This window comes from Salvelinus fontinalis, chromosome 25 (assembly GCF_029448725.1).
Source record: "Salvelinus fontinalis isolate EN_2023a chromosome 25, ASM2944872v1, whole genome shotgun sequence".
In the NCBI taxonomy this organism is placed as follows: Eukaryota; Metazoa; Chordata; class Actinopteri; order Salmoniformes; family Salmonidae; genus Salvelinus; species Salvelinus fontinalis.
In genome coordinates, this window is record NC_074689.1 from 32616087 (window position 1) to 32635959 (window position 19873).

The 19873-nt window shown below is 43.5% G+C and overlaps 1 protein-coding gene across 7 annotated transcripts in view; it reads left to right on the forward strand.

Moving 5' to 3' along the window:
• The window catches only part of atp8a2 (ATPase phospholipid transporting 8A2), a 70748-nt gene that overhangs the window by 13903 nt on the left and 36972 nt on the right, over positions 1–19873 (forward strand). For all 7 annotated transcript variants that reach the window (XM_055881945.1, XM_055881943.1, XM_055881944.1 and 4 more), the window contains 21 exons: positions 4083–4182; positions 4867–4965; positions 5207–5252; positions 5420–5460; positions 7818–7891; positions 8202–8271; positions 8353–8480; positions 8587–8698; positions 8905–9073; positions 9184–9311; positions 9399–9476; positions 9600–9733; positions 9872–9947; positions 10048–10153; positions 10318–10400; positions 10503–10552; positions 10622–10691; positions 10801–10885; positions 15175–15314; positions 19377–19515; positions 19607–19671. In XM_055881945.1, the coding sequence (XP_055737920.1) occupies positions 4083–4182; positions 4867–4965; positions 5207–5252; positions 5420–5460; positions 7818–7891; positions 8202–8271; positions 8353–8480; positions 8587–8698; positions 8905–9073; positions 9184–9311; positions 9399–9476; positions 9600–9733; positions 9872–9947; positions 10048–10153; positions 10318–10400; positions 10503–10552; positions 10622–10691; positions 10801–10885; positions 15175–15314; positions 19377–19515; positions 19607–19671 (1993 nt within the window). The remainder of the gene's footprint in view (positions 1–4082; positions 4183–4866; positions 4966–5206; positions 5253–5419; positions 5461–7817; positions 7892–8201; positions 8272–8352; positions 8481–8586; positions 8699–8904; positions 9074–9183; positions 9312–9398; positions 9477–9599; positions 9734–9871; positions 9948–10047; positions 10154–10317; positions 10401–10502; positions 10553–10621; positions 10692–10800; positions 10886–15174; positions 15315–19376; positions 19516–19606; positions 19672–19873) is intronic.

The following is a 19873-nucleotide window of genomic DNA, read 5'->3' on the forward strand; positions in this document are numbered from 1 at the left end:
GCCCCCTTTCACCCTCCATTGGTATCAGAAGTCTGATAACACTATGGTGTCATAAAAGCGTCTGCTAAATGAACTAAATGTACAGTTGAAGTCGAAGTTTACATACACTTAAGTTGGAGTCCTTAACTTGTTTTACAACCACTCCACAATTGTTTTGTTAACAAACTATAGTTTTGGCAAGTCAGTTAGGACATCTACGTTGTGCATGACACAAGTCATTTTTCAAACAATTGTTTACAGACAAATGAAATAATCTATAACTCACTATATCACAATTCCAGTGGGTCAGAAGTTTACATACACTAAGTTGACTGTGCCTTTAAACAGCTTGGAAAATCCCAGAAAACGATGGCATGGCTTTAGAAGCTTCTGATAGGCTAATAGACATAATTTGAGTCAATTGGAGGTGTACCTGTGAATCTATTTCAAGGCGTACCTTCAATATCAGTGCCTCTTTGCTTGGCATCATGGGAAAATCAAAAGAAATCAGCCAAGACCTCAGAAAAAAAACCTTCAAGTCTGGTTCATCCTTGGGAGCAATTTCCAAACGCCTGAAGGTACCACGTTCATCTGTCCAAACAATAGTACACAAGTATAAACACCATGGCCACGCAGCCGTCATACCGCTCAGGAAGGAGATGCGTTCTGTCTCCTAGAGATGAATGTACTTTGGTGCGAAAAGTGCAAATCAATCCCAGAACAACAGCAAAGGACCTTGTGAAGATGCTGGAGGAAACAGGTACAAAAGTATCTATGTCCTATATCAACAGAACCTGAAAGGCCGCTCAGCAAGGAAGAAGCCACTGCTCCAAAACCGCCATAAAAAAGCCAGACTACGTTTTGCAACTGCACATGGGGACAAAGATCGTACTTTTTGGAGAAATGTCCTCTGGTCTGATGAAACAAAAATAGAACTGCTTGGGCATAATGACCATCGTTATGTTTGGAAGAAAAAGGGGGAGGCTTGCAAGCCGAAGAACACCATCTCAACCGTGAAGCACGGGGGTGGCAGCATCATGTTGCGGGGGTGCTTTGCTGCAGGAGGGACTGGTGCACTTCACAAAATAGATGGCATCATGAGGGAGGAAAATTATGTGGATATATTGAAGCAACATCAAGACATCAGTCAAAGTTAAAGCTTGGTTGCAAATGGACAATGACCCCAAGCATACTTCCAAAGTTGTCCTTAAGCCATTTTGCCACAACAAAGTCAAGGTATTGGAGTGGCCATCACAAAACCCTGACCTCAATCCTATAGAAAATTTGTGGGAAGAACTGAAAAAGTGTGTGCGTGAGCAAGGAGGCCTACAAACCTGACTCAGTTACACCAGCTCTGTCAGGAGGAATGGGCCAAAATTCACCCAACTTATTGTGGGAAGCTTTTGGAAGGCTACCCGAAACGTTTGACCCAAGTTAAACAATTTAAAGGCAATGCTACCAAATACTAATTGAGTGTATGTAAACTTCTGACCCACTGGGAATGTGATGAAAGAAATAAAAGCTCAAATAAATAGTTCTCTCTACTATTATTCTGACATTTGACATTCTTAAAGTGGTGATCCAAACTGACCTAAGACAGGGAATTTTTACTAGGATTAAATGCCAGGAATTGTGAAAAACTGAGTTTTTAAATGTATTTGGCTAAGGTGTATGTAAACTTTTGACTTCAACTGTATATGTAAAAATGAACAATTGCAAAGCATGCAGAGTATTATTCTAATGAGCTCTGCCCCGAAACAATACACAGTGTGCTTTGCAGTTCATTTTGTTAATTTTCACATATACATTTTGGTCATTAAGCAGACATGGTCAACTAAGGTAGATCAACAACATTTCATTCATAGCAAGTAAAACGTTTTTGTAACCGTTACTGAGAATGTTGTTGATGTTCGGGTTGGCTACTTGCAAATTTATTTTTGTATACAAAATATATGTATTTTGTGATGTATTTAATCAAAATACAAGTATGTAGTTTATTTTGATACATTGATATTCATGGTATTTTGTATCTGTATTTTATCATTGTATTATGTCATTTGTGCCCATCCCTGCTTGTGGGTGGGATTGAGGGCAGTGCCCAAACAGAATCTGCATCTGTGGGGAATCTGTTTTATCATTAGTGTCCCAGATGACTGCTGTATATTCGGTGGTGACAATGACTATGGAGCTATACATGTTAAGTTGTGTAGCCTTGCAAACCAGACCAATAGTATTATGTTTTGGTTCAATTTGACACCATCCCGGTACCAATGTATTGTTTACATGTATTTTTACACCCCTCCCCACACATATGCACATTTATTTCTGTTGCCTTTAAGAGGATAAGGGTTGAATTCAGTAGGGTACAACGTTACAGGACATTCTGTATAGAAATGTAGAAATGCATGGTGAATAATAGATATGCTTCTCTCATGTATATTAAGGACCCATGTCAGTTCTATCTGCAACAATTAGGATGTTACGCCCTCCTGAACATTACCCTGGCGCCTATACAATCCAGCAGGTTCTAGTTACGTGGGTAGAAGCCTGTCGTCAGGCGTTTTAACGCACCTCATCGATCTGTCTTTACTGTCTGGAGATTCAATTCTGCTCTCAAACAGGCCTATTTCAGGTCCGTTAATGAGATTAAGACGGGCCTTCGCCAACTCGTTTTATTGGATCACCAGGCTTTTCCTGGCCTGTGATTGGACAGTCTGGCTTTGGAGACATGCCCTTTGATATTCCAGTGTTCCCATATGTCTTTAGTTGATGTTTTAAAGCTTCACTGCTCCTATTGAATACTCTGAGATTAAATTCCTATAGCCCCTCTTCTCTTTTCATCCTCCTCGTTTCTACCTTCAAGCCATCTTTTATTCACAGCCCTGTGTCTCTGTGCAAATCTACTCCATCTGTCAATCACCACAACACAACCGCCATGAACAAATACTTAGATGTTGTCTGTAGGCACAGATCTAGGATCCGCTTACACTCGCCTATTTCCTAACCTTAGAGTGTGTGGCTTTGGGCTCGTCTCCAAGGAGATTCTGGCGTGTTGGAGGATTTAGATACAGTAAGACACACACACACCAACACAATCACGTACACATAAACTTACGTGTGAGTTAGCTATATTGGCCAGGATAAAGACAGACCCTGAACTGAAGGCTGATTTAGTTATTTTAATCTCTTATGGCTGCTGGCTATTATCAAGGCTAATCAATGCTGTTGTCTGATCAATACAGGTGATCGACTGACAAGGTTTGCCTGTTTGGGAGGTTTGGTCTAAATATAAAGCTTTGAACAGTGACGTTCGGTTCATTTGCGAGGATGTGAAGATGTGCAGCCCATAATAGATCCTTTTATGTTTTTGTGCCCGAGCATGTTTAAATCTAATTGTGTAGTCTCTCTAATGGGGTTTCAAGTGCATCGATAATCAGCTATCGGTGGAGAAGGGATTGAAGAAGAGATTTACACTCAAGTGACTACCTCTGTTTTACACTGGAGACCACAGAGGTGGTTTCTGCTAAAGGAAATCAAACTCAATTTTTGTCTTTTTCAATCAGATATAGGGGGATTTCTCATTTGGTGTGCTGATTTAGTGCCCAATTCAATCACATCCCCTTTAGCCGACATATCCATAGTGGTTGTTTTGGCGATGTCGGAGGTGGGACCACATTAGAGCTGTCGAATCAACAAGCAGCTCCGTGCGATAGGCTATTGCAGACACTGCCATCGGATGAACGAAGACGCGTTAGTAATAACCCCATGCAGCCTTTACACCTCCATTAGGCTTGTATAAATCTTTATTATTTTGTTTAATTTTTTAAAAATGTAATTTTCGATGTGCTATACAGCCTACACTTTCTCATTCTGAACTTCTAACGCGAGTGGGAGGGGTGTGACTTCGTGACAACCACACAAGCAGCTGCTTACTGGTTTGACAGCTCTTATCGCAGTTACACCTCCGACACTGCCAAAACACCAGCTATGCGGGTATCTGCTATTGCCGGTTAACGCTTGATCAGATTGAATCCCAGCCTTATTGTGTTTCATTACTGTGGTGACTAACCCTGTGACTTCCCTGTTTCCCTCCTCCTCCTCAGTACCACTAAGTACGGGGTGTTTACCTTCCTGCCTCGTTTCCTGTACGAGCAGATCCGCCGCGCTGCCAACGCCTTCTTCCTCTTCATCGCCCTAATGCAGGTAGGCCACGCCCACAATGCAGAGTACAATGGGTTTACTCTGGAGGGTACAACGTTATAGAGCATTCACATAGAAATGTGTTATCTAACTGCATCGCAGTGCTAGCTGCGCCACCAGTCTCTGGGTTCGCGCCCAGGCTCTGTCGCAGCCGGCCGCGACCGGGAGGTCCGTGGGGCGACGCACAATTGGCATAGCGTCGTCCGGGTTAGGGAGGGTTTGGCCGGTAGGGATATCCTTGTCTCATCGCGCTCCAGCGACTCCTGTGGCGGGCTGGGCGCAGTGCGCGCTAACCAAGGGGGCCAGGTACACGGTGTTTCCTCCGACACATTGGTGCGGGTTGGCGGCGCGCTGTGTTTAAGAAGCAGTGCGGCTCGGTTGGGTTGTGCTTCGGAGGACGCATGGCTTTCGACCTTCGTCTCTCCGGAGCCCGTACAGGAGTTGTAGCGATGAGACAAGATAGTAATTACTAGCGATTGGATACCACGAAAATTGGGGAGAAAATGGGATAATTTTATTTTATTTTTTAAGAAAAAAAATAAAAATAAATGTGTTATCTAGATAAGATATGATTCTCTTTCATGTAAAACTATCTCTATTCATGACATTTCTATCTGTAACCTGCACTGACAACCTGACCACACCCTCAGCGTTTCCTTGACGTTGTGTCTGTGTTCTTCTTGTCAGCAAATCCCTGATGTGTCTCCTACGGGTCGTTACACCACCCTGGTACCACTCATCTTCATCCTCACTGTGGCCGGGATCAAAGAGATCATAGAGGACTATGTAAGTAGGACGGACACAGCGCGACAGCCATCAACAACCAGCTCACAGCTCCACAGCTCACAGCTCAACAGACACAGCTCACAGCTCAACAGACACAGTTCAGCTCCCCTGCTGTGGAACAACACCTCCCCTTCTGTTCCAAAACAATGTCTTAGCCAGCGCAGTGCCGTTTTGGTGCGTTTTAATGTGAAAGAAAGAGAGAGACTCATAAGGAACTAATCAACCCTCTGTCTCTTTACAGCAAAGACACAAGGCAGACAACACAGTCAACAATAAAAAGACAACAGGTATTGGACGATTGTGTGTTTGCGTATGCATGAGTGTGTTCCTATGTCAATCAGTTTTATTTGGATGAGTGAATAACTAGTTTAAGGGAATAGACAATTGTGCTTTAGAAAGGATTAACAGTGTATGAAGTGTATAGGCTAATAGCTCTGTTGTCATTGTGTCTCAGTTCTGAGGAATGGAGCCTGGCAGACCATCATATGGAAACAGGTACCATTGCCCTCATCCTCTCAACAGCCTGTCTGACTAGTGGTTACAGATGAAGACCAGAGTTCTTTCCGTACCGCACGACCTGAATGAGGAAAACTCTGAACTCAAGTTGCAGCCTATAACTAGGGCCCATAGTTTTTCCTGCTCAGGTTATTTGGTGAAGGAGAACTCATGGCCCTAGTTAGGAAGAGTGCATGGCACATTATTTACCTCTCCAGAATGTTCTCTGGCGTCTTTTTCCACATTGTTTAACCTGTCTGGCCGAGGCGTTCCGCTAGCGGAACTCCTCCCACATTCCACTGAAAAGGCAGAGCGCGAAATTCAAAAAATATTTTTTAGAAATATTTAACTTTCACACATTAACAAGTCCAATACAGCAAATGAAAGATACACATCTTGTGAATCCAGTCAACATGTCCGATTTTTAAAAATGTTTTACAGCGAAAACAGCACGTATATTTATGTTAGCTCACCACCAAATACAAAGAAGGACAGACATTTTTCACAGCACAGGTAGCATGCACAAAGCCAACCTAACTAACCAAGAACCAACCAAACTAACCAAGAAACAACTTCATCAGATGACAGTCTTATAACATGTTACACAATAAATCTATGTTTTGTTCGAAAAATGTGCATATTTGAGGTATAAATCAGTTGTACATTGCAGCTACCATCACAGCTACCGTCAAAAATAGCACCGAAGCAGCCAGAGTAATTATAGAGACCAACGTGGAATACCTAAATACTCATCATAAAACATTTCTGAAAAATGCATCGTGTACAGCAAATGAGAGACAAGCATCTTGTGAATCCAGCCAATATTTCAGATTTTTTAAGTGTTTTACAGCGAAAACACAATATAGCATTATATTAGCTTACTACAGTAGCCTACACACAACCGCATTCATTCATCAAGGCACGTTAGCGATAGCAATAGGCACGTTAGCGTTAGCGAATAAACCAGCAAAAGATATACATTTTCACTAACCTTCATAAACCTTCCTCAGATGACAGTCCTATAACATCAGGTTATACATACACTTATGTTTTGTTCGAAAATGTGCATATTTAGAGCTGAAATCAGTGGTTATCCATTATGCTAATGTAGCTTCTTTTTCCCAGAATATGCGGATATTTCTATTAGACTCTCACCTATTCTGACCAAATAGCTATTCATAAACATTACAAAAAAATACATGTTGTATAGGAAATGATAGTAACACTAGTTCTTAATGCAATCGCAGTGTTAGAATTCTAAAAATATCTTCATTACGACATCCACCTTACGTTATAGCGAGAGAGTGCCCAAAATCTGGGCGCAAAACTACTAGTATACAGTTCGACAGATATATGAAATAGCATCACAAAATGGGTCCTACTTTTGGTGATCTTCCATCAGAATGTTGGACAAGGGGTCCTTTGTCCAGAACAGTCGTTGTTTGGATTTAGAACATCGTTTTTCCCTCCTGATTTAGCAAACACACTGGCCAAGTGGCTCGAAGCTCTCCTTTCTGAACAAAGGCACACAACGCAACACGCCTAACGTCCCGAATAAATTTCAAAAATCTAATAAAACTATATTGAAAAAACATACTTTACGATGATATGGTCACATGTATCAAATAAAATCAAAGCCGGAGATAGTAATCACCTATAACGACAGCTATTCCGATGGCAAATCCAGGACCAACTTCGCGCCTTCCTGAAAACATAAAATGGGTGACACGTCATTCCAAGAGGACGTATTCCATCTCAGACCAATATAATCACTCCATTTCTTCCCTCACTCCATCTTGACATCCTGGGGAAGGTGTATGACGTGCATGTATACTCATATGTGTCATGCCCATTATTTATAGGCAGGCCCTTGAACAGAGCATAATTTTCAGACTTTCCACTTCCTGGTCAGAAAGTGTGCTGCCAAATAAGTTCTGTTTTACTCACAGACAAAATTCAAACGGTTTTAGAAACTAGAGAGTGTTTTCTATCCAATAGTAATAATAATATGCATATTGTACGAGCAAGAATAGAGTACGAGGCCATTTAAATTGGGCACGTTTTTCCCCCAAAGTGTAAATAGGGCCCTCTATCCTCATCAGGTTATCCCCTGTATCTAATGTCCTTGCTTTGACTGAGGGAAGAGTCAGATATGAACATCCACTGTAAAGCTACTTGCTGCTCACTGTCACTTTCTCTCTCCCTCTACCAACCCTCTCTGCCTCCACCATCCCTTTCTCTTCTCCTGCTTCACGTTCTCTTGCACTTCTCTCTTCCCCTCTCTTTGCCTCCCCCCCACCCTGTTCTCATTTTCATTCTTTCCTCCCGCTGTTGCATTGCTGCATCCTGGCCACAAGGTGGCAGTAGGAGACATAGTGAAGGTGACCAATGGGCAGCATCTTCCAGCTGACATGGTCATAGTGTCCTCCAGGTTGGTTTGCGGTGACATTGTGTGATGTCACCATTATGTTTGATCAGGGCTGTTCAATTCTAGTCCTGGAAGGCCAAAAAACTTATGTTTTTTGTTTCCACCTGGTAGTTAATTTCACTCACCTGGTATCCCAGGTCTGAATCAGTCCCTTATTAGGAGAGGATGAAAAGCAGAAGTGTTTCGGCCCTCCAGGACTGACATTGAACAGCCCTGTGTTTTGATAAATGTTTCAATATTTTTTATTTGCCCGTTGCATAGATGAATGTGGAAGTGAATGATGTGGTAATGTTGGACTCATCCCTCTCCACAGTGAGCCTCAGGCCATGTGTTACACTGAGACCTCCAACCTGGACGGAGAAACCAACCTGAAGATCAGACAGGTGAGACGTGTGTTAGGAATGACCCTAAAGGTGTGTGTATTTTATCAGTGTACCTGCTCTAACTGAGTGTGTGTGTTTCAGGGTCTCACTCACACAGCTGGTCTCCAGTCTCTGGAGGAGCTGATGGGTCTCTCTGGCCGTCTGGAGTGTGAAGAGCCCAACAGACACCTGTACGACTTCACTGGGACCCTACGGCTGGACAACCAAAAGTACTGAACACACACTCTCATCTGAACACACTCTCATCTGAACACACACCTAACATAGAATGACATTTTCAACCTCCATCTGATTGTCACTGTTCTCTCTCTCCAGTGCGGTTCCTCTTGGTCCTGACCAGGTGCTACTGAGAGGTGCCCAGCTCAGAAACACACAATGGGTTGTAGGAATTATAGTTTACACTGGACATGACTCCAAACTGATGCAGGTTAGCCATTTCAAGCCTTTGTGATCCAAACCTAACTTGAACCATAGTCTTGAATCTTACCTCTACAAAGGAGTAGAGCTTGGTGTTCCAGTAGAGCTTGGTGTTCCTTCTCCGCTGCTTTCTTTTGAGTTCTCTAACTATGTCAATTTTGGGTGTTTTGTAGTTCCACATGAAGGATGTAATAATGTGGTGAATGTTCCTTCCAGAACTCGACCAAGGCCCCTCTGAAGCGTTCTAACGTGGAGCGGGTGACCAACGTCCAGATCCTGGTGCTGTTCTGCATCCTCCTGGTGATGGCGCTAGTGAGCTCTATAGGAGCCTCCATCTGGAACAAACAACACACTGAGGAGGCCTGCTGGTACCTGTCACGCGCAGGTGAGAATACACACTCACTCACTCTCTCATGGGTGGACACACACACACGTTATTCATTCTCTACTCTTCCATATAAGCTCTTGACCGTGTGTGTGTGTGTGTGTCTACAGGGGACATCTCCACTAACTTCTGGTATAACCTGCTGACCTTCATCATCCTCTACAACAACCTCATCCCCATCAGCCTGCTGGTCACTCTGGAGGTGGTCAAGTTCACACAGGCACTCTTCATTAACTGGGTACGGACGGACACGTGTGTGTGTGTTTTTAGAGTGTTAACTCTGTTTAGAGGTGTCATGTAAACTCCCTCTGTGTTTGGTGGTCAGGATGAGGAGATGTACTACTCTGAGACAGACACACCCGCCATGGCTCGAACGTCCAATCTCAACGAAGAACTGGGCCAGGTGAGGATGGAATCAAATCAAATGGTGGATTCAACCAATCTTGACCATGTTCACATCAGGGCTCAACCAATCAGTTGAATTCTGTTGTGTACTGATATCCTTTCTTTATTTCTTCTCCCCCAGGTGAAGTATCTGTTTTCTGATAAGACAGGAACTCTCACCTGTAACGTCATGCATTTCAAGAAGTGTACCATCGCTGGAATCACATACGGCCACTTCCCTGACCTAGATGTTGATCGTTCCATGGAGGACTTCAGGTCAGTGACCGCCTCCTCTTCTGCACCTCTGGCTGTGCTATGACCTACTATCTATACTACAAACACCCCAATACCCTTTTCTTTGTTGTATATAATGAGTCGTGTAGGTAGTGTTTAATTCTGTCCGTCTCCTCTCAGTCCCCTGCCGTCCAGCAGTCTTAACTCCACAGAGTTTGATGACCCCACTCTCATCCAGAACATTGAGAAGAACCATGTAGGTGTTTCCCTGAGCTCCTGACTTCTCTATTGACGATTCTTATACTGAATGATAATGACACTGGGCCATGTATCCCCCCCCCCCCCCCCCCCCCCAGCCAACCTCTGCCCAAATCTGTGAGTTCCTGACGATGATGGCGGTGTGTCACACAGTGGTCCCAGAGAGAGAGGAGGACCAGCTTATCTACCAGGCCTCCTCGCCAGGTAGACAGCCTATCTCTACACAGCTTATATACGATAGAGACAATCATAACTCAGCTACTAGACAATAGGACCAATCACATCCTAGCTACTACACATTAGAGCCAATCCCAACTCAAAACTTACTAATATGTGCAATGCATGTGTGTTTTTTTTTCTTTCCTCAGATGAAGGAGCTCTGGTAAAAGGAGCCAAAGGTCTGGGCTTCGTTTTCACAGCAAGAACTCCTGGCTCCGTTATCATGGAAGCTGTAAGTGTGGGTTTGAGAGACTGGGATGGAGGGCCATTTGAAGAAAGGTAAATACTCATCCTGTTCTCTGTTTAATTATTGGTATTTCTCTGTGTCTTTCAGAGGGGGAAGGAGAAGAGCTTTGAGTTGCTGAATGTGCTGGAGTTTTCAAGGTAAATAAAATGACTCACTCACTCACTCATAACATTCACAGACACTTAAAAGTCTCTTTTTTCCTACAGTAACCGTAAGCGCATGTCTGTAGTGGTCCGAACCCCCGATGGGAAACTGCGTCTGTACTGCAAGGGAGCAGTGAGTATTCCCCCAGTCATTAAATGCACAACAGTTTATTCCCATAGTGTCTTTGCTCATAATGATGATGTAACGGCGCATGTTGATGATGTCATGATGTTTGTTTCAGGATAATGTGATTTTTGAGCGTCTCACTGATGCGTCTCAGTACAAAGAGCTGACCATCGCACACCTGGAACAGTTTGCCACCGAGGGTACGGGCCTTTCTCTTTTTTATATGTCTTGGTACTATATTTTCATATCTACATTATTACTGCTTAATTCAGGGATGGGCAACTTTGTTGGGGGTGGGGGCTGCAAAAAATCTGAACTCATGAAGGGCCACAGTGGCTGGTGGATCTGGTACTCACATGCAGTCAGAGCCGGCCCTAGCCTTTTGGGGGCCCTCACCTTGCGAGCAAAACACTTTAGCAGCTCCCCCCTTCACAGCGGAGAAAATACCAACGTTTTAGAGTAGGGCTGACTCCATTTAGTCGACTGTTTGGTCGATATGCTCTTGGTCGACCAGGATTGTTTTAGTCGAGCAGTGGCAAACGTATAAAAAGACACTTGTCTGATTCACGCCTGTCTGAGTGGACTAATCCATTGCTGAGGGGATGCACAACCGTATCACCAGTAGTAGGCCTACATTTACTGTTATTTACCATAATTTCTCATCTACAATGTTTGTTTTGTTAGGGTAATTTCTGTTTAATGCATTCAATACATTATTATTACTGTCTTATCCTTGTAGGAGTGCACAACCTAGGCTGCACTTGTGAGGAAAAACGTTTTGGTTCATTTCATTCCATTTAGGAGTTGTTTGGAGTGCTCCTGTCAATCTTGATTATGCATAGAAGAAGGCCTAGGCTACCTGGCCTGAGTGCAAATGTACACCTATAAATGTTCCCATCTGGGGGTCTGATACTATTTCTGATTGAGAAGCTCCACAGTGATGGTGAGTTAAGACAAAGTAATGTTTCACTCGCATCAAACAGCAAGTAAACTAAGTATGTTTTTACATCCATTGAGAAAGTTTCTCAACGTAGCCTATTGTCAATCTAAAAAACAATCTCCCTTTCGATAACCACTCAGCATGAAAGAGGGATAAAAATGTCATGCTCTGATCCGGTGGAAACATCATAAATTAGGCCTACCTGATTACTTCTTATCCCTTGCACAAATAGAGTACAGCTGTGTGCCTGTCGAGCTCACTGGTGGCGCTGGAAACTCTGAGGGCCCAGAATATTTTATAGGTTGCAAGTTTGCTAGCACAAGCTTTGTGCCAGACCAAGTTAATAGTTGATACAATGTTTCAAGTTTCTTGCAGACAGGCTATGCATAGCCAATGTGATTTATAGGATATTAATTTTTATCAGGATATTTTCGGGCTGCAATGTTTTTATTTGTTGGCTGATATGTAGGCTATTTTTACATACTGGTAATAGAAGTTACAGTCAGGGGCCTCCCGAGTGACGCAGCTGTCTAAGACACTGCATCGCAGTGCTAGAGGCGTCACTACAGACCCGGGTTCGATCCCGGGCTGTATCACAACCGGACATAATCTGGAGTCCCATAGGGCGGCGCACAACTGGCCCAGCGTTGTCCAGGTTAGGGGAGGGATTGGCCGGGGGGGGGGGGGCTTTACATGGTTCATTGTGCTCTAGCGACTCCTTGTGGCGGACCGGCGCCTGCAGGCTGACCTCGGTCGTCAGTTGAACAGCGTTTCCTCCGACACATTGGTGCGGCTGGCTTCCGGGTTAAGTTGGGTGGGTGTTAAGAAGCGCGGTTTGGCAGCTCATGTTTCGTAGGATGTATGGCTCAACCTTCGCCTCCCGAGCCCGTTGGGGAGTTGCAGCAATGAGACAAGCTTAAAATTGGGGAGAAAAAGGGGGTCAATTTTTTTTTACAATAATTTGTATAAAAAATATCAAATTATTTGTATCATATTCATTTAGATAGAATTTTGATGAACCACATGATGTTGATTTTGAGAAATCATTTCCACAAAAATGTGCATATGAAAATCATTACTGTCACACAGATCAGTAGAAATGGTACATGTCTTGTTTTGCAGGCTTTGTACAAAATAATAAAATGCAGTATGACAGGATATTTCTGAACATAGCTCTTTATTAGCTAGCTATAACTGGCATGTCCACGTGTCTCATACCATGATCAACCGAAGATGACCTCATCACCTGGGTGGTCTTAACCAATCATAGCGCAGTATGATACAGCGGTCAAATGCATCCAATTTACAATTCAGTATGTTTACACATATGAATATTACAGTACGATAAATTGACACTCCAAATGGAAAAGGTTGCCGGCAGCTGGTGTAGCCTATTACAGGCAACTTCAGGAGCATAATGCAGGCCCTCCCGGATTTCAAGGATGTTTTGGTGTGATTTCTGCTGACAAAAATGCTTGATTGTGCTGCAGCTTTTCTGAAATTCTGCGATACATTTTGCGATGTTATTTTTCACGTTAATTTCATATAAAGCAATAAGTCATATGTGCTCAGTTTTAGGATGATTTTAAGCAGAATACATAATACAAAAACAATTAAACATCTAAAGTGCTCAATTTTGTTTATTTCCCTGAACAAACAGCTCTGTCATAATCCACTCACATTCACTCACACGAACCTCTCCTCTACATCAGGCTTGGGGCTAGCTATCAACACGAGATGGCAAGCCCCCCACCTCCCATTGCAACACACTCTTTTTCTAAAAAAATAAAAATAATAATAGTTTCAATGCTGATCAATCGCTTTCAATTTGAGAATCGATATTTCTTTCGCATAAGTTGTCTTCAAAATACTTGGTTGTGATTTTTTTTCCTGAAAGGTCGTAAGGGATATAAAGAACAGAAAACGTAAAAATAGAGTTGTGGTTGATATGCACTTAACAGTATTACCATTTCAAAAGAATCCATAAAGATTGTTTTCAAGATCCATATTACGTTTTACAGAGAGTTTATAACGGCAATGCTGACAAATTGCACTCAGTGCTTTGAGCATCGCCCTCCATAGACAGACTGGGGAGAGCAGAGTGCCGACCACATTACTAAAGCCAAGGTTAGCGGAGTAAAACGCCACTCACCTTGATTCTTTCAGCGCTTGCCAGTCTTCCCTGCTACCACTTCAGTCATGGTGATCTGCCGCTGCTGTGGGAACTGTTCTGACATTCTCATATGTTTTGCTGATTTGATTGTCGACTTCCTCTTGTTTCCAAAAACATTTGGAAATTGTTTCGCACGGTCGTTAGCTGTTTTTTGATGGCAAATGAGATTGATTTCTGTTCATTGTACTGCCTTCAGCCATCAACAATCAGCCATCATCTTCGCACGTGAATACGCTGACAGGCCAGGGGAAAATCTGTGTTGACGTGTGGTTGGATTGGGCCATTTTCCACGGTAACAGTGCAGTAATTGGTCAAAATCACGAACCCGCTTTTGATTGGGCCTTTTTATGCGCTAAAAGTGCGTTGATTGGTCAAAATTGCGAGCTCTCGCATAATATGGGCTGATTTGGATGATTTTGCATTGAATTATGCAGTCGCGGAATCCTGGAGGGACTGATAATGGCAAAATATGTGAAGGCCAGAGGGGGGTCGATCGGGAAACTTTTTTTTCTTCTTGTTGCTATATTGAGCTCTGGCGCCCTCTAGTAATTTGCCCCTTTTTTTTTCAACTTTTAATAGCAGTGCTTAAACCATCAGACAAGCTCAGTAGCCTACATATAGTTGATTTTATTCAAATGTAGGGTGTGTCTATTATGGAAAAATACACGTTGGTCGAAAGAACAGATGGCTCTCGGTCGACCAGCATTGTTTTTAGTCGGAGACGGACCCATTTTAGAGTTCACTTCCTTCAATTTGACACATTTTGGCATAGGGTGGAAAGAAATGTTTGCTGTTTTTGGTAGGATATCCGAGTGAGAATGTCTATCAAAATCATTGGGTCACCCCGGATCTGTAATTCGACCATGATTACTACAAGTTTAGATAGCTGGCTCTAACTTACAAAGTGTAACGGATGTGAAATGGCTAGCTAGTTAGCGGGTACGCGCTAGTAGCGTTTCAATCAGTTACGTCACTTGCTCTGAAACCTAGAAGTAGTGTTGCACCTTGCTCTGCAAGGGCCGTGGCCTTTTTGGAGCGATGGGTAACCATGCTTCGTGGGCGACCGTTGTTGTGTGCAGAGGGTCCCTGGTTCGCGGTCGGGGCGAGGGGACGTAAGGAACTAAAGTTATACTGTTACAAAAGCAGAACAAAAATAGCTGACATGCACCAATTGAGTGACTGTCAGCGATTGACATAAGAGAGAAACTGCTGATGCACAACCACATTTCAAAAGTGCACCTTGTGTATTCTACTATTCTAACTCTCAACGCTAAATTGAGACCCTGGCTGAGTTCCAAAAATGTATCCGTGAGCCTACAAAAATGGGGGCAGGTTGCCCATCACTGACTTGATTCATATGACCCTGTCCCCCCCAGGTCTGCGGACTCTGTGTTTTGCCTATGTTGATCTGGAGGAGGGGGTATACCAGGAGTGGCTGAAGGAGTACACCCGTATTAGCACTATCATTAAAGACCGGGCCCAGAAACTAGAGGACTGCTACGAACTACTGGAGAAGGTAAGGGTTAAGATTGGGGTCAGTGGTTAGCATTGCATTGCATTGAGCTACCGAGTGGTGCAGCGGTCTAAGGCACTGCAAGACGCGTCACTACAGACCCTGGTTCGATTCCGGGCTGTATCACCACGGCCGTGATCGGGAGTCCCATAGGGCTGCGCACAATTGGCCCAGCGTCATCCAGGTTAGGGTTTGGCTGGGGCAGGCCGTTATTTTAAGTAATAATTTGTTCTTAATTGACTTGCCTAGTTAAATAAAAAATATAGTTAGATACTGTAAAGCCATACCTCTACTCTAGCATGGCAAGATAGTGATGACCCCTTACACCAGGGGTGTCAAACATACGGCCCGCGGGCCGGAACCGGCCCCCAAGGAGGTTCGATCAGGCCCGCAGGATAATTTGAAAGTGGAAAAAATGCATAAAAGACATGGAATTAATATTTTTAATTCGCTGCAATTCATGGATTATCCGCTAAGGGGCGCACTCTTTCCATCAGAGTAGAAGACAAGCCGCATCACTGAGACAGACTGAAAACAGCAGACGGTATCAATGCGCCATCTGCTGCTTGTTACGACGTTGTTAATACCTTGGTCTCTACCTCTCCGCTACACCCTCATTAGCCAAAATGTCGTTATCCAAACGGAGAAAAGTAGATAAGGAGTGTAGAATTTTCAAAGAAAAATGGACCACGTCCTATTTATTTACAGAGATGCACGGAAAACCTTCGTGCTTGGTGTGTTTGCAACAAGTTTCGGTATTGAAGGAATATAATATTCGACGCCACTACGAGACTCATCACAGCGAAAAATATGACGGCTTGCAAGGACAACTGAGAAGAGATAAGATTAACGAATTGCTGGTGGGTCTGAGGAAACAGCAGTCAACTTTCATCCAGAGCCGAGAAGTCAGTGAAGCAGCGGTAAAAGCCAGCTACCTAATTGCTAGCGAAATAGCATTAGCATCGAAGCCGTATTCCGACGGTGACTTTGTTAAACGATGCATGATGAAGGCGGCTGAACTTGTATGTCCCGAGAAGCGACAAGCTTTTGCCAATATTAGCCTGATGAGGAATACTATAGCAGAGAGGATTTCGGAACTATCGGCAGATTTAGACAGTCAATTGAAACAGAGAGTCAAGTCATTTATTGCATTTTCCGTGGCAATTGACGAGAGCACTGACATCACAGACGTGGCCCAACTGGCCATATTTATTCGAGGAGTTGATGAGACATTGACTGTTACTGAAGAGTTTCTTGAGTTGGTGCCAATGATGGACACCACAACAGCCGAGGACATTTTCGGCTCTGTCGTTGCTGCATTGGACAGAGTTGGAGTGGACTGGTCCCGCGCTGTCAGCCTGGCTACAGACGGCGCGCCATCCATGGTCGGAAAGAAAGCAGGTGTCGCGACAAAGTTCAAAGACAAAGTACAAGCCCTTAATGGAGGAGATCGTTTCTGGACATTTCACTGTATTTTGCACCAGGAGGCATTGTGTTGCAAGTCGCTGAAAATGGACCACGTCATGGAGGTGGTTGTTCGCACTGTAAATTTCATCCGGTCCAGAGGTCTGAACCATCGTCAGTTTGACAAACTTCTCAGCGACAGCAACATTACCCACAGCCTGCCATACCACACTGAAGTGAGATGGTTAAGCCGAGGCGCTGTGCTGAGGCATTTCTTTGATCTACGAGAGGAAATCGGACAGTTCATGGAGAAAAAAGGAAAACCGGTGTTGGAATTACAATCTCAGGAATGGCTACGGGACCTTGCATTCTTGGTTGATATTACTGAACACTTGAACAATCTGAACAAAATGTTGCAAGGCCGCAAAAAAGTTGTCACACAGTTTTCTGACAACATACATGCATTTAAGTTGAAGCTGACTTTGTGGGAGATGCAACTGGCAAATGGCAACCCTGCTCATTTCCCCTGTCTGAGAGATGTGTGTGTGACCAGACCTGATGCGGACATGAAACGGTACAAAGACAAAATTGCAGGACTACTGCGGGAGTTTGAGAAACGTTTTCAGGTATTTGGTGAACTTGAGACAGAATTTTCAGTTTTTCGCTCACCTTTCACAGTTAAAGCTTCTGATCTGCCGGTCGAAATTCAGCTAGAGATAATTGATTTGCAGTGTGATGCAGATTTGAAGGGAAAATTTGCCTCTGTAGGTCTGGACAGATTTTATCAGTATCTACTACCAGGGTACCCCAAATTAACAGCCCTGGCTGCTAAAATTTTGTGCATGTTTGGGACAACCTACCTTTGTGAACAAATTTTCTCAGTGATGAATATCAATAAAACAAAAATGCGTTCAAGGCTCACAAACAAGCACTTAAATGACATTCTGAAAGTGACAGCTAGTCAGGACATGACACCTGGTGTTGATGCACTTGTACAGGCCAAAAGATGCCAAGTTTCAGGAACAAATACAAGTCCAGACTAGACTAACACCTTTAAAATGCTGCCTTAGATACTGTTTGCATTGAAAGAATACAGCTCTGTGAAGATGAATCCTTACTGTGGTGATTTAAAAAATGTGCACTTTAATGTTAGTCAGCAGCTTCAAAACAACAGTTGTGTGATGGAATTCTACTGTTCATACAACTCCATACATTTTCAGTATGTATTGTATGTGTATGTATGTTTCATGTATGAAGTTTACAGATTTACAGGACAGGCGAACACTTTCTTCATTACACATTTAAAATCACTCTCCTTAGTTTGTAAGGTGTACGCAGATATTACATTTAGATTTTATATGCGTATGTGTAAGTGGTTTAAAAATTCCTTTCTTTAAAAGTCTCATTTAATCTTAAAGTGCATTACTATATTTTTCAGTACCAATTAAAGTTTTGTGCCTTTGTACAATCAGTGGGATCAGTTGCAATGCATATTTGTGAATGATAAAAGTAAATTGCACATTTGTCTAAGGAAATATGAGGTGTTTCATGAAATGTTTTGTAAAAGGATAGTTCATTAAATTTCAATATTTTCCTAATGTTCTTGTGCTTCTTTACACCAAAACAAAGGAAAGACATGATATTTTGGTTATTTATAGCAGAGTATGGTATAATTCTAATGGTCCGGCCCACTTGACATCTCCCTAGGCCGTATGTGGCCCACGATGCGAAATGAGTTTGACACCCCTGCCTTACACCATCCCCTTCAGTCATTGTGTTGCTGTGATGGTGGGTTTTGTCCAGCAGAGGGCAGAGTGGTCCCACTAATCCACTGTAGCGGGATTATAAGGACCTCTCGGTGCTGAAGAAGCCGTGTGTGTTATCCCCAGCCAGTTACTAACCTGTCAACAGTACAGACGCCCTGTAACCCAGAGGACAGCTCCAGTATACATCTGGACATGATGATGCCTGTGGTCATTAAGAGATTGGACATGGCAGCTGTTGGCAGGAAATGTATATTAAGGCTGGTCATTAGGCTGGAACATGGACACCATTGCTTTCTTTGTTTGGCTATTTCTCAGGTAGTACTCCAATAAAGAGAGCGGTTTTGAAAGACGGCCCAGAGTAGAGGAGAGGGAAGGTGATGGGATAAAAGAGAGGGAGAGAGGTAGACTGGAAGACCAAAGGGATAATTATCCTCACCAGTCTGCCAAGAGCCCTGTATAACTGGAATCAACAACACTGCACCGTTACCAGCTGGGGGGAGTGTGTGTGTGCACGTGTGTGTGTGTGTGCACGTGTGCGCATTTCTAATGAGTGTATTTGCGATTTTGAATGGAGTTCAAAATAAATGTTTGGGGAACATTAACAGACTTTCCCTATGCTGCTGTTTGACCCACTTACATAGTTGTAACATGCCATGCTGCACGCCTCTTCTTACCCTGTCGTATGCTGCTGCTGCTGCCAGTCTGTCTCTCCAACTTGGATGTAGTTTCTAAGATGTGCTCACAACACAATGAACCACCAAACTCCTCCAAGTTTGATTTTGTCCAGAAAATAATTTTCTGAATGTATTTGTCTCTCTCTTAGTCTATGCTCACTCATTATGTCATCAATTCTGTCTCTTTCTCTCTCTCTTTCTTTGTGTGTGTGTCTCTGTAGGACCTGTTGTTGTTGGGGGCCACAGCTATAGAGGACCGTCTCCAGGCGGGGGTCCCTGAGACCATCGCTACTCTGATGAAGGCCGACATCAAGATCTGGGTCCTCACTGGAGACAAACAGGAGACCGCCATCAACATAGGTGAGAGAGGGATGGAGGGAGTGAGTGAGATGGCGTTTACTTCTTGATGAGTGTTTCTATGCTGTAGCTGAGATTGTATTCTCCATCTTAGGTTACTCCTGTCGTCTAGTTTCCCACGGCATGTCCCTCATCATCGTCAACGAGGACTCACTGGATGTGAGTACATATTTTTTCTTCTTCTTGCCTTACAAATTCCTCCTTTACCCCCCCACTCATCATCCACCTCTTCTCCTCATCCTCATTTTCCACTTACTGCTCCTGCTCCTTCTCCTCCCCGTGTGTGTGTGTGTGTGTCTGTCTTTAGGGTGGGTTCTATAGTGTTACCGTGGGAACTAGGGTGTGGCAGAGCAAAGATTGG